Raw genomic sequence first — 13,264 nt, 5'->3', positions numbered from 1 at the left:
TATCCCACCATAGATACCAAGCTGTAATAGCTATTAACTCATGTGCATTCTAGATGCCCTTAATGTTTAATTCCTGATCTTTCATAAGGAGTAAGAATTCTAGCACCGCCTCTCCCGCGCGGTCAACAATACAGGCTTTATGGATCATCTCTTGTAGACCTAATTTTCCCCAAACTTCTTTTGCCTTCTAACACTGAAACAAGACGTGTTTTGTATCCTCCGGTCCATTTGAGCATGAAGGGTAAATGGGTGAAACTTTTATATGTCTGTTAGCAAGTGCAACTCGGTATGGGAGGGTACCACGCAGTGTACGCCATATGAAAATTTTAATTTTTGCTAGGCAGGATAGTCTCCAAATCTTACCCCATATAGGGTTGACATTGGTTCTACCCATTCCGTTTGCGTGTTCTAATTTTTTCCATGTTGTTGGTTTCATTCTTCCAAATAAGCTGACCGAACAGTGAACTTATCATTTTTTGTATGGCTCCAAGCAATGAAGTCAGGCATATTACCCATGGGAAGTGGAATTGCTAATACCCTTTGAGCATCAATTGGCCATAACGTTTGTCTCACCAAATCTTCATCCCAAGAATTCGTGACTGGGTCAATAAGATCACACACTTTTGATAGTATTTGTCCCCTTCTATGAGTAATAATTTTCCTATTCGCACAGTTAGGAATCCATGCATCTCTCCGTATATCAATATTATGTCCATTTCCAACTCGCCAGATATAACCATTTTTCAGACAGTTCACTCCCGCCATGATACTTTGCCAAGTAAAAGAGCGGCCCTTTTTTAGATTTTCACTCATTAAATCACCATCCGGAAAATATTTAGGTCCCAAAATCCTAGCTCATAAAGACCCAGAATTATCAAGTAGACGCCATGCTTGTTTGGCTAACAATGCCAGATTAAAACAGTGGATAACTCGGAACCCCATACCTCCTTGGTCTTTTGGGACGCACATCTTCCACCACGCCATCCAATGCATTCTCTTCTGGTTGTCCTCGTCACCCCACCAAAATTGTGACATCGCGTCAATGATTCCCTTACAAGTTTTTTTTAGGAATTTTAAAGATGGACATGGCATAAGCTAGGATAGCTTGTACAACAGATTTGAGCAAAATTTCCTTCCCACCCGTCGATAGCAATTTTTCTTTCCATCCACTGATTTTAATAACAATTCTATCAATAAGGAATTGGAAACAATCACTTTTGTCCATACCCACATTTGCAGGCAAACCCAAATACTTATCGTTAAGTGCTTCAGTCATAATATTCAAAATTGTACAGATTTGCGCCTTGTCTTCTACCTTGGTATTGGGACTGAAGAATATACTAGACTTCTCAACACCCACCATCTGCCCCGAGGCCGCACAATAGGAGTTTAAAACTGATTTCAACGCCTCTGCATTCATAACATTTGCTTTCATAAGGATCAGCAAATCATTTGCAAAGAGAAGGTTTGAAATCGGTGGTGCATCCATGCTAACCTTTATTCCTGAGATGTTCTCATTCTCCACTGCATTCGCTAATAGAGCGGTCAGCCCCTCTGTACATAATAAGAATAAGTATGGAGATAGAGGGTCTCCCTGCCTTAATCCTTTAGTAGGTTTAAAACTCTTAGTTTCTTCTATATTAAACCGGGCCCAGTACTCCACTGAGGTTACACATTGCATAATCAAGTTTACCTAGTTTTCTTGAAATCCCAATCCGAGCATAATCGCCTTGAGAAAAGGCCACTCTACTCGGGCATAAGCTTTGTGCATATCCAGTTTAATAGTACACAGACCCTCTTTACCATTCCTTTTTTTGTTAATAGTATGGAAGCATTCATATGCCACTAATATATTATCTGTAATCATTCGTCCTGGCACAAACGCACTCTGAGTTGTGCTGATAATGTTTGAAAGGATTATCTTCAAACGGGCTGCGATCATTTTTGAGATTACCTTATACATGACATTACACAGACTAATTGGTCGAAATTGAGTTACCTTTTCGGGAGAATTAATCTTTCGGATCATTACAATTGTAGTCTCATTCCAACCATCACAAATAGTACAAGTATTCACCGCCCGGAGTACCTCTTCTATTAGGTCATCCCCTAATATGGGCCAAAATCTTTTATAAAAAATAGCATGTAACCCATCCGGACCCGGTGCTTTTAAATCTCCAATATCGAAAAGGGCCTTCTGAACCTCCTCGGCCGTGTAAGGGGCTAGAAGAGCATTATTCATTTATCTGTTACTTTCCTTTTGACAAGAGATAGGACCCTCAGGTCAGGTTGATTAACTTCCGAGGTGAAGAGTCTTGAGAAGTATCCCATAATATGGTTCTTCATCTCCTTATCTTGCACCTAGACACCGTTTTCACCAAGCAATTTTTTTATCTGATTTCTCTTTTTTCTAGCCGTTGCTGCATTGTGAAAAAGGGAGGTATTACGATCGCCATGTAATAGCCAGTTTGCACGACCCCGTTGTACCCAGTAGATCTCCTCTTGCTCTAGTAGATTTTCGACAAGGACTAGAATCTCCTTCTGTCGCACTTGAGACTCCATGTTGATCGGTCCTCTTTTCCATGTACGATCAGCGACGGACGGTCCAATACCTAACATCTTTGCTTTATCCCAGGCTGTACGTACTATTTCCCCAATTGTCTCTTCTTTCAACCATCGAGCTTCAAACTGTTTTATTCGTCTCTTTGGTTGTTCAAAAATATTTCTGTCGTAATATTCCGTATCGAGGATGAGAGGCCGATGATCAGAGTGCATATGTTCTTCATTTACAATTGCAGCCCGAGGAAATTTGTTTGCCCACTCCACATTACAGACCCCGCGATCAAGTATTTCCCTAATTTCGCCTCTCCTCCAAGTAAACAGATCACCAATACAGCCCATGTCTTCCAGACCTCATTCTCCCAAACAATTACGAAAGTCCCTCATCATAGCATTAGGCCTCGCATTACCCCCTTCCTTTTCTGAAGAAAGTAAAATCTCTTTAAAATCTCCCAAAGTCACCCATGGGTGGTTGCCCTTCTGGTGCAAATTGCGAATATCATCCCAAGAACGTGTACGCTTACTCCAACTTGGATGTCCATAGAAACCTATAAATCGCCATTGTACTACATTCTCACTGATAAAAAGCACATCAATAAAATTATTCAACACATAGTTCAAAACGACTTTATTCATCTTATGATAAAACAAAAGGAGGCAACCGGCCCGACCATCACTCTCCACTACAAACATCGAATCAAAATTTAAAACACGACATAGCTCATCAGCTTTACATTTATTCAAATGAGATTCAGAAAGAAAAATTAACTCTGCCTTGGTTCGCTCTTGTAGATCCAAGAGCTCACGAACTGTCGTGGAGGAGAGGATACCGCGGCAAGTCCAACTTATGATTTTCATTTGGCTCGGCGGTCCTCCTCCTCTGAGGCCGCCGAAGCGCCAACATTTTCCTTTTCTTCCCCAACTGATTCCCTCTCCTTCTGCTCAAAGTCCTCCTCCTTCTCATCTGTCTCCTTCGCTACATATGTGATCACACCCTCCGCATTCTTAACTGTCTCCACCCTACCCGTACACACACGCTTGGAGGAAACGTCTGTTACATCCATATCGCCATATAGTATGTGCTCATAACTATCCATATGTTTCTCAAAAGAGAATTCTATATCACTACTCGTACGACGTTTGTCTACTGCGTGTCTCCTTTTTTCCCTATGGTTTTTTTTGCGGGCCTCCTCAGCTCCCACGGCCACTCCTACACTCTTTTCTTTTTTTCCCTTGCTCTTTTGGTGACCCTGCATACTAGTTTTTGCAGCATTGAAAGTAAATCAAATATCAGCTGATTGGTCCGCCTTGGATGAGGTAGCAAGGCGGGTTGCCACAGCTCCCGAAAGAGCTTCCGGGACGCCTGGCTGGAACAACAGCTGCTCTTTCTAAAACTCAGCCGCTATGATGGGTTGTTCACTAGTGGCCGAGCACCTGCAGAATAAAATTTGGGCCAGCCGACCAAGGTCTTCTCTTGATTCTTCTGTACAACATAGTGATTCCCAGCAGCAGCAGCAACAGCATTCACCCGTGGGGCATTGGTACTGTGCATCCGCTTTGTTGCATGGCCCTCCTGGCCATGCAAAGCCATGTGCATTGCCAGCCCCTGGCCCTCCTGGCCAAGGTTGGCTGGAGCAGAGGGCGCCCTTGCCTGGTTCACCTGACTAGTAGCAACATCTAAGAGCACCGATGAGGGAGCCCCAGCATCCCGGCCCTCCTGGCCTAGCATGAAGACGGCCATGGCTGCCGATTTTGCGGGATTAACAGCCTCCTTTTCGGAGACCGTGAGAGCGCTCACCGCCGAGGCCACCTTGACGACGTCCATCGTCTTCGCAGCTTTGTTGATGTCGATGCCGGTGATCGAGGCCTTCTCACCACGCGATGAGCTCCCAAACATAAGAGCTCTTTTACTTGCACCTTGGCCTTTCCAGTAGGCTTCTACGCTAAGATTTTTAGGATAGCTAGCTACTCTTTTATCACTTGGGATGTTACAAAATCTCTCGGATGTATGACCTACAATCCCACAACACTCGTAGTACAAAGGTAATTTTTCATATCTTACATCATATTTGACTATCTTTGAACTACCCAAAGGAGTAAACTCGATTGTACTCTTTAGAGGTTCATGCAATAAAACTTCCACCCGCACCCGCAAGAATTTTTCAACAATGACATGGTTGCGGTGTGACACCACAAGCACCTCCCCTAATTGATCCCCAAGAGTCCAACCCATGCTCTCAGTCTTACGCTCAAAAGGGAGGTCACGTACCTGGGCCCAAATGGCCATTACTCCAAGGTAAACCTCGGTTGGGTCGCCCTTGTCGTCGAACTTAGCAAAGACAACACCGTCCCGCTTATAGTGCCACGGATGTACCTTTAGCACGAACCGTCGGTCACCCTCGTTGGCAAGGTTGAGGATAAACCTTCCGTCATCGGAGTCCACCTCTTGTACAATGACCACTCCTTGGTGCTTCCATGTCGTCGCCCGAAGCTCATCGACGATGGCGCGCAAATTTGCTTGGAAAAGGGACAAGAGGCGTCCGACCACGAGGTGGCCGCTGACGGCCTTGCGCGCCGCCTCCATGTCGATGATGAGAGGGAGACCCTCGCCTCTATGGTGCCTCGACGCCGACTTCCCTCCACAGTCAGGAGTGCCCGAAAGCACAGAAGCTCCGGCACCCAAGAGTGATGGCGGTGAGCGCACCCCCCCCCCCCCCCAGCCGGTGCCGTCACTCCGCTTGGGTTCGCCTCCTTGGTCAGTTCTGCCGCTTCTCGCCTCCCCATATCCTCACCCTTGTTTGCCATGCCACTCAATGCTGAGCCCCAACAGAGCGAGAAAACTACAGGTAGTAGAGAGCATAAATTGGAAGAACTTTGAGACGAACAGAGTCTCCCACAAATCCTACAAATATAGCACCCTCTACGTCTAGCCCTTACGTCCAATAGGGAATAATGGCTAGCCTTAATGAGATAAGAAAGACCATAATTTTGCCGTTTCCAAACAAATGCAGCGTTAATCTCTCTGTTGTCAACAAAAGAAATAAAAACCGCACAAGAAATCCACCATAATTTTGCAGCTTCCATAGATAGAATCAATGATATGGATGAACCCCCTGATTTCGCTCACTACTTTCCAATCTAGGGGAATAAATCACCAAAACATTAGGTAACAAAGACAGATCCTCCCCTATCCCCGTATTTTCCTCCAAATCACAGACCACCGAATCCGTGGAAGTTATGGCGCCTTCTGTCCCGATCGGTTCTACCCCATATAGATCAGAGGGGATCTCACCATCCAAATTGCAGAACAAATTCTCCATTCTTCTCCTTGATTGCTGAGGCACCATAGGGGATTCTTCGCCCACTAGATTATTCGCCTTGATCTCCGCCGAAACTCCTCCCACTATTCGCTGAAGAGGCCCCCGACGAGGCCGGCTTCAGGAGAGATAGACCCATTTTCCGGCGGGGCCGCCGGTGTCGGTGCCGAGGCCGCCATCTACACACGCTCGAACTCCGTCGTCGCCAGATCGCATGGGCGATCACGGGAGCCCCCGAGGTTTTTTTACAAAAGTACCTAAAAGTGTCCCCGCACATGGTTTCTTCGTTTCAAGGCATTCTTGTTATCTCTCAGTTTTTCTACCGCCAAGAGTGACTCTTCCTTGTTCATACTTCATCGTGGCTCTTCACTTGCTTACTTGCTTGTGTATGTCGATGATATCATTCTTACCGCCAGCACCACGCAAACCTTAACCACCATCATTGATGCTCTCAAACGTGAGTTTTCCATGTCAGACCTTGGTCCCCTCCATCACTACCTAGGCATCAATGTCACACCCAACTCCTTCGGTGTATTTCTCCATCAACAGCAATACACCCTTGAGATTCTTGAACGAGCTAATATGCTTCACTGTAAGCCCGTGTCCACTCATATCGACACCACTTCCAAACTATCTTCCCATGATGGTCGCCTCCTCTCCAAACCCCACATACTACCGAAGCTTAGCTGGAGCGCTCCAATACCTCACTCTCACTTGCCCAGATATAGCCTATGCGGTGCAACAAGTTTGTCTCTTCATGCATGAACCCCGTGACACCCACATGCAGCTCATCAAACAGATTCTTTGGTACCTCCAAGGCACTTCGCACTATGGCATCCAGTTCTTCCGGTCCTCCTCCACGTACCTCCTCACATATACTGATGCTGATTGGGCGGGTTGTCCCAATACCCGCAAGTCCACCTCAGGGTTTTGTGTTTTCCTTGGCACCAATATCATCTCTTGGTATTCCAAGCGTCAACCGACCGTGTCACATTCGAGTGCAAAGGCAGAATACCGTGGTGTTGCCAACTGCATTGCTGAATCTTGTTGGCTTCGTCAACTCTTGCATGAGCTCAAGCATCCGCCTACGCATGCTACCGTCATCTACTTTGACAACATCAGTGCCTCCTACCTCGCCTGCAATCCGGTGCAGCATCAGCGGACTAAGCACGTCGAAATTGATCTACACTTTGTTCATGATCGTGTTCCTTGGGCGAAGCTCGCGTGCTCCATGTCCCCTCCAGTTCCAAGTTCACTGAACTCTTCACCCAAGGGCTACCATCACTGGTTTTTCATGAGTTTCGTGCTAGCCTGAACGTCCTTCCACACGGCGTTCCGGCTGAGGGGGGTGTTAAACTGTACATGTACACTTTGTATTCTTTCTGTTGTAAGTGGCTGAGTCCACCCCTACTTTGTAGGATCGGCAGCGCTCGTGGCCTGCGTGCCTCAATTCTAGGAGCGCTAGCCTTCCATATATGTTGTACATTGCAACTGATTCAATCAAGGAGAGAATCATGATGATGTAGGGTAGAACCCTAATCGGCCGATCTTTCAGAAAAGGAGCGAATCCCGCGATGAACACGAAGAAAACGAGGAGGGAAACGAGGGAAAACACAAGGGAAACACAAGAGGAACACTCAAACTAACAAGAACAAGTCACACATGTGCTAGATTCTCAAGTACAAAGGGGAAATACACGATCCAAAGTCAACAACGGACGATACACGGTAGCCGGTCTTCTCCGTGAGGAGGTCTTGATGTTCTTCCCTAAAGAGGGGTCTTGAATCCGCTTGGGGGATCTTCTCCATAGGAGGCTTGAATCTCCAAGGAGAAGGTAACCAAGTGGACGAGCAAAGCTCTCACACGATATATGAGCTAATCCTTTGCTGACCCTAGAAAGTTGGACGAGGTGGAGTATATATAGTCTTAGTGCAAAAGAGGGGGGCGAAGGGGTACATGGGCTGCGGCCCAACTCGAAACGGTGCTCAGGCGTCGGACGTCCGAGGGTCACCGGTCGTCCAGAGGCTCGCGAGGGTCCGGACGTTCGGTGCGTGTCGAACGTCCGTAGATTCTTCTTGGGTGGTCTTCGGTCGGACGTCCGGTCGGGGTCGGTCGTCCGAGGGTCGTCGGTCGTCTGGGTGGCGTCGGACGTCCGTCTGTTTTGGCTCGGATGTGGCAGTGTTGGTCGTCCGGAGGGGTCCGGACATCCGGAGCCTGGAGGTCGTCGGACGTCCGGAGCCTGGAGACTTTGATCTTCTCTTCTTCTTCGTCTCCATCTTCACGTCCATCTTCCTCTTCCTCTTCACCTTGCTCCTTAGCTTCTCCATGTGTAACGCCCACGATGCGGCTATATCTCCCACGTGTCGAATCACGACTTAGAGGCATAACCGCATTGTAAGCAATGTCGCAAGTGAGGTAATCTTCACAACAACCCATGTAATGAATAAGGAAAAGGAGTACATAGTTGGCTTACACTCGCCACGTCACAGAATAGCATAAATATCATTACATTCATCCAGATACACTCAAGGTCTGACTACGGAACAAAAATAAAGAACAACCCCAAATGCGACAAAGTCCCCGATCGCCCCAACTGGGCACCACTACTGATCGTCTGGAAAAGAAACGTAGTATCGTCCTGAGTCCTCATCGAACTCCCACTTGAGCTTAGTCGAATCACCTAGAGCGGTATCATCGGTCCCTGCATCTGGTTTTGGAAGTAATCTGTGAGTCACGGGGACTCAGCAATCTCACACCCTCGCGATCAAGACTATTTAGGCTTATAGGAAGGGTAAAAGGTATGAGGTGGAGCTGCAGCAAGCAACTAGCATATATGGTGGCTAACATACGCAAAAGAGAGCGAGAAGAGAAGGCAAAGGCACGAACGAGAAACTATGATCAAGAAGTGATCCTAGTACAACCTACGTTCAAGCATAACATGAGACCGCGTTCTCTTCCCGTACTCCACCGAAAAGAGACCATCACGGCCACACACTCTGTTGATTCATTTTAATTAAGTTAAGTTTCAGGTTATATACAACCGGACATTAACAAATTCCCATCTACCCATAACCGCGGGCACGGCTTTCGAAAGATCATATCCCTGCAGGGGTGTCCCAACTTACCCCATCACAAGCTCTCACGGTCAACGAAGGATATTCCTTCTCCCAAGACAATCCGATCAGACTCGGAATCCCGGTTACAAGACATCTCGACAATGGTAAAACAAGTCCAGCAAGACCACCCGCTGTGCCGACAAATCCCGATAGGAGCTGCACATATCTCGTTCTCAGGGCACACCGGATAAGCTAAGCGTACGGAAGCCAACGTAACCCAAGTTGCCAAGGCACGGCCCCGCACGGTGCTCTGGGTTGGACCAACACTTAGATAAGCACTGGCCCGGGGGTTTAAAATAAAGATGACCCTTGAGTCCGCGAAACCCAAGGGAAAAAGGCTAGGTGGAGAATGGTAAAAACAAGGTTGGGCCTTGCTGGAGGAGTTTTATTCAAGGCGAACTGTCAAGGGATTCCCATAATAACCTAACCATGTAAGGAACGCAAAATCAAGGAACATAACACCGGTCTGACGGAAACTAGGGCGGCAAGAGTGGAACAAAACATCAGGCATAAGGCCGAGCCTTCCACCCTTTACCAAGTATATAGGTGCATTAAAATAGACAAGATATAATAATGATATCCCAACAATAAACATGTTCCAACAAGGAACAAACTCCAATCTTCACCTGCAACTAGCAACGCTATAAGAGGGGCTGAGCAAAGCGGTAACATAGCCAAACAACGGTTTGCTAGGACAAGGTGGGTTAGAGGTTTGACATGGCAATATGGGAGGCATGATAAGCAAGTGGTAGGTATCGTAGCATAGGCATAGCAATAGAGCGAGCATCTAGCAAGCAAAGATAGAAGTGATTTCGAGGGTATGGTCATCTTGCCTGCAAAGTTCTCCGAGTTGACGTTAGCTTGATCCTCGTAAGCGTACTCAATGGGCTCCTCGATCACGTATTCATCTCCCATCTCTACCCAAAGCAAGAACAACAAGCAAAGGGAGACACAATCAACCACGTGCAATGCACAAACAACATGATGCAAAACATGGCATGATATGCGGGACATGATATGCGATGCATATGCATGTTTTGGAAAGGAAAGATTGAACCTGGCCTCAACTTGGAAAACCAAGAGTGCCACTGGAAGGAGGAGTTGATTTCGGTCGAAATCAATATAAAGATCACCGGAATCGGATGCACGGTTTGCAAATGACAAGCAAAACAAATATGGCACCGATCTGCGATTAACAGCACGAGGCCATCTAAATGCATCAAGAACAACATGCTACAGCACTCTAACATAGCATCAAAATACATGGAAGGGATCCACTCAAGATGCTTGACAAAAGATGAACACTGAGCTACGGCTAATTCACTCAATAGCAGGTTCAAACAAGCATGGCAAAAGTGAAAAAGATATCAGGTTACAGACTTAGTGGGAATAACAAGTCAGGAATTTGATATCAGGAAGCAATGTTTAGAGCAAGGTAACAACATGCTACAAGAACATATCATGGAAAAGCAAGGCATGGCATGAAGCTACTCAAATCATACAACAAAAGTCCCTTACTGACCTTAAGCCAAAAGGGATCAGAAAATACAATGGCAACCATGTGAACATAGCAATTATCGTTAACAGATTCAGACTTAGTAGAAAACTGGAACATGGCAAAACAGATATCAAGTAGGCATGTTTACGAGCTCGATGCACTCACCACAAAGCATTGCATGAAAAACTAAGCATACACCCAGCAAGTAGACATGGCATAGAAGCTAGACATGGCAAGAACAACAACATAGAATGTATGGATCAATTACAACAAGCTCGGCAAAAATGCTTAACATGCAAACATTCTACCAGGAACGTTTTATAGCAAAAGTAGAGCTTGATTGACTCAAGCTAGGGTGCTCAATAATTGAAAACAAAGACATGTATGGATAGAGCACCACAATATCTACAAAACATCCTTACTGATCATGCTCAAAATAGGCATGGATCACTGGGTAGCAACATGAATACATGGTATAAAAATATAAACAGGGCAATGACAGAATATTTCTAAGTCCCTGAAATCAGCAACATTACTAGGTCTACTTTGCATGCTTGTGCTAGTCACCACAGAGATCACAAAAATACATGGCATACACCCCTGTAAAGATGGCATGGCATACTTCAAAACACATGTAGAGCTCAAGTTCATAGGAGGCACACATCAATCATGGCAAAAATGACAAATGTCCAAATACTGATATGAGTCTGAAACTAACAGAAACTAGCACTCTTCCAACAGAATTTAGGGCATCAAGATGAGCTCAAATGAACATGATGCAATGAGATGAAATGAAGTACTCGTCGAGACGAACATTTCATTATGCTACACTCCCAAAACGGAGCCATGGATGATGAGTTATGACGCTGCGAAGAATGCACAAAATTACTGGGACAGGAGAGAAAGTCAACCCTCGAGAACTAGGGTTCGCACACGTCACGAGGTCGCCGGATCCGAGCTCGCCGAAGGAGGGCCGGATCCTCGCCGGAGAGGGGCGCGGGCGCCGGATCCGGGCGTGGGGACGCCGGATCTGGCCGGCAGCGGGGCGGCACCGGTGGTTGGAGGAAGAGGCGGACATCGCCAGGCGGCGAAGGGCGGCAATCGCCGGCGAGGGGCATCGACAGCTGCACGGCAAAGTGGCGGAGGCGGACGGGCGGCGCAAGGGTGGAGGAGAGGCGCGGCGGGGCGCGGCCCGGTGGCGGCGCAGGAGGGCCGGCCGCGGGCTTCCGCAGGCCGCGGCGGCGGACGACGCGGTGGCGACAGGTGGCGGACTCTGGTTGGCGGCGGCAGGAATGTCCGGCGCGCCCGGACACGTCCGGCGCGCGGAGAGACGAGGGAAACTAGGGTTAGGGTAGGAAGATCCGAAATTTTCGGGGGGAGGCTAGTTTTATAGGTAGAGGGAGATATGAGGCTCCAAATGAGGTGTGGTTTTCGGCCACGCGATCGTGATTGAACGATCTAGATGATGGAGGAGGTTTAGGTGGGTTTTGGGCTACTTTGGAGAGGTGTTGGGCTGCAACACACATGAGGCCTTTTCGGTCCCTCGGTTAACCGTTGGAGTATCAAACGAAGTCCAAATGGTACGAGACTTGACAGGCGGTCTACCGGTAGTAAACCAAGGCCGCATGACAAGTCTCGTTCCAATCCGAGAACGTTGGACACCCGCACACAAAAAGAGGTAGAAAGGGACACCGGAGGACATAGGAGCGCCAGAATGCAAAATGGACAACGGGGAAAAAGCTCAGATTTATGAGACGAACGCGTATGCAAATGCAATGCACATGATGACATGATATGAGATGCATGACAAAGACAAAAGCACACGAAGACAAAAACCCGACAACGAGGAAATATCATAACTTAGTGCCGGAAATGGCAAGAGTTGGAATACAAATATGGCAAGTTACATACGGGGTGTTACACCATGATACCTGAGAATGCACAAAGTGTTCGTATGAGGTAGTAGCCGTGTCTCATGTGCATCAAAGTGGAAATGTGAGAGGAGAGATGTCACCTCGGTTTCAAGGGCTCTTGCACGTGCTCGTGTCATGGGTCCAAGAGGTGTCGTAGGAGATGTAGTTGGGTTCATGGGGATGGCCTTGGGATGCTCCGCATCATCTCCCCTCCCTTGGGGAAGATCCGTCCTCGGATCAAATTCTTCATCACCATGGGAGGGAGAAAGATCTTTGACGTTGAAGATGTCGCTCACGTTGTACTTGTCGCGCGGGAGGTCGATCTTGTAAGCGTTGTCGTTGTATCGTGCGAGCACCTTGAATTGTCCATCCACTCGGGGTTGGAGCTTGGACTTGCGTTCTTGTGGAAAGCAGTCCTTGCGAAGGTGTAGCCACATGAGATCACCAATGTTAAAGACCATAGGTTGCTTGTTGAAGTTGAGCTTGGTCGCAAGGCGTTGAACTTGGCGCTCGATTGTGTTTCTTGTATCTTCATGCACCTTCTTGAGATGTGTCACACGTGCACCTGCGTCCAAGTTGGTGTGCTCTTGGAGTGGTAGAGGGAGAATGTTCAAATGGGACAAAGGGTTGAAACTATAGACGACCTCGAAGGGGGACTTGCCGGTTGTTGAGTGTTTTGCTCGGTTGTAGGCGAACTCGATGATAGGTAGGCACTCCTCCCACTCCTTGATGTTCTTCTTGATGAGTAACTGAGTAGAGAGGAGAGTGTGCGGTTGGTAACTTCCATTTGGCCGTCGGTTTGTGGATGATATGCCGTAGAGAAAAGTAGCTTGATTCCTAGCTTGGCGCATAGGGTCTTCC

The 13,264-nt window shown here is 47.3% G+C and overlaps 1 protein-coding gene across 1 annotated transcript; it reads left to right on the top strand.

The window, feature by feature from the left end:
• The first annotated feature begins 6,657 nt into the window (after positions 1 to 6,657).
• Positions 6,658 to 7,191, top strand: LOC147964586 (secreted RxLR effector protein 161-like). The gene has a single exon (XM_087530044.1). The coding sequence runs from the start codon at positions 6,658 to 6,660 to the stop codon at positions 7,189 to 7,191; it is 534 nt and encodes a 177-aa protein (XP_087386170.1).
• The last annotated feature ends 6,073 nt before the right edge of the window (positions 7,192 to 13,264 follow it).

The sequence above is a fragment of the Triticum urartu genome, chromosome 6A, assembly GCF_056163025.1.
Source record: "Triticum urartu cultivar PI428250 chromosome 6A, HENAU_Tu73, whole genome shotgun sequence".
Taxonomy (NCBI): domain Eukaryota; kingdom Viridiplantae; phylum Streptophyta; class Magnoliopsida; order Poales; family Poaceae; genus Triticum; species Triticum urartu.
This window is presented reverse-complemented; position numbering and strand designations above follow the sequence as displayed.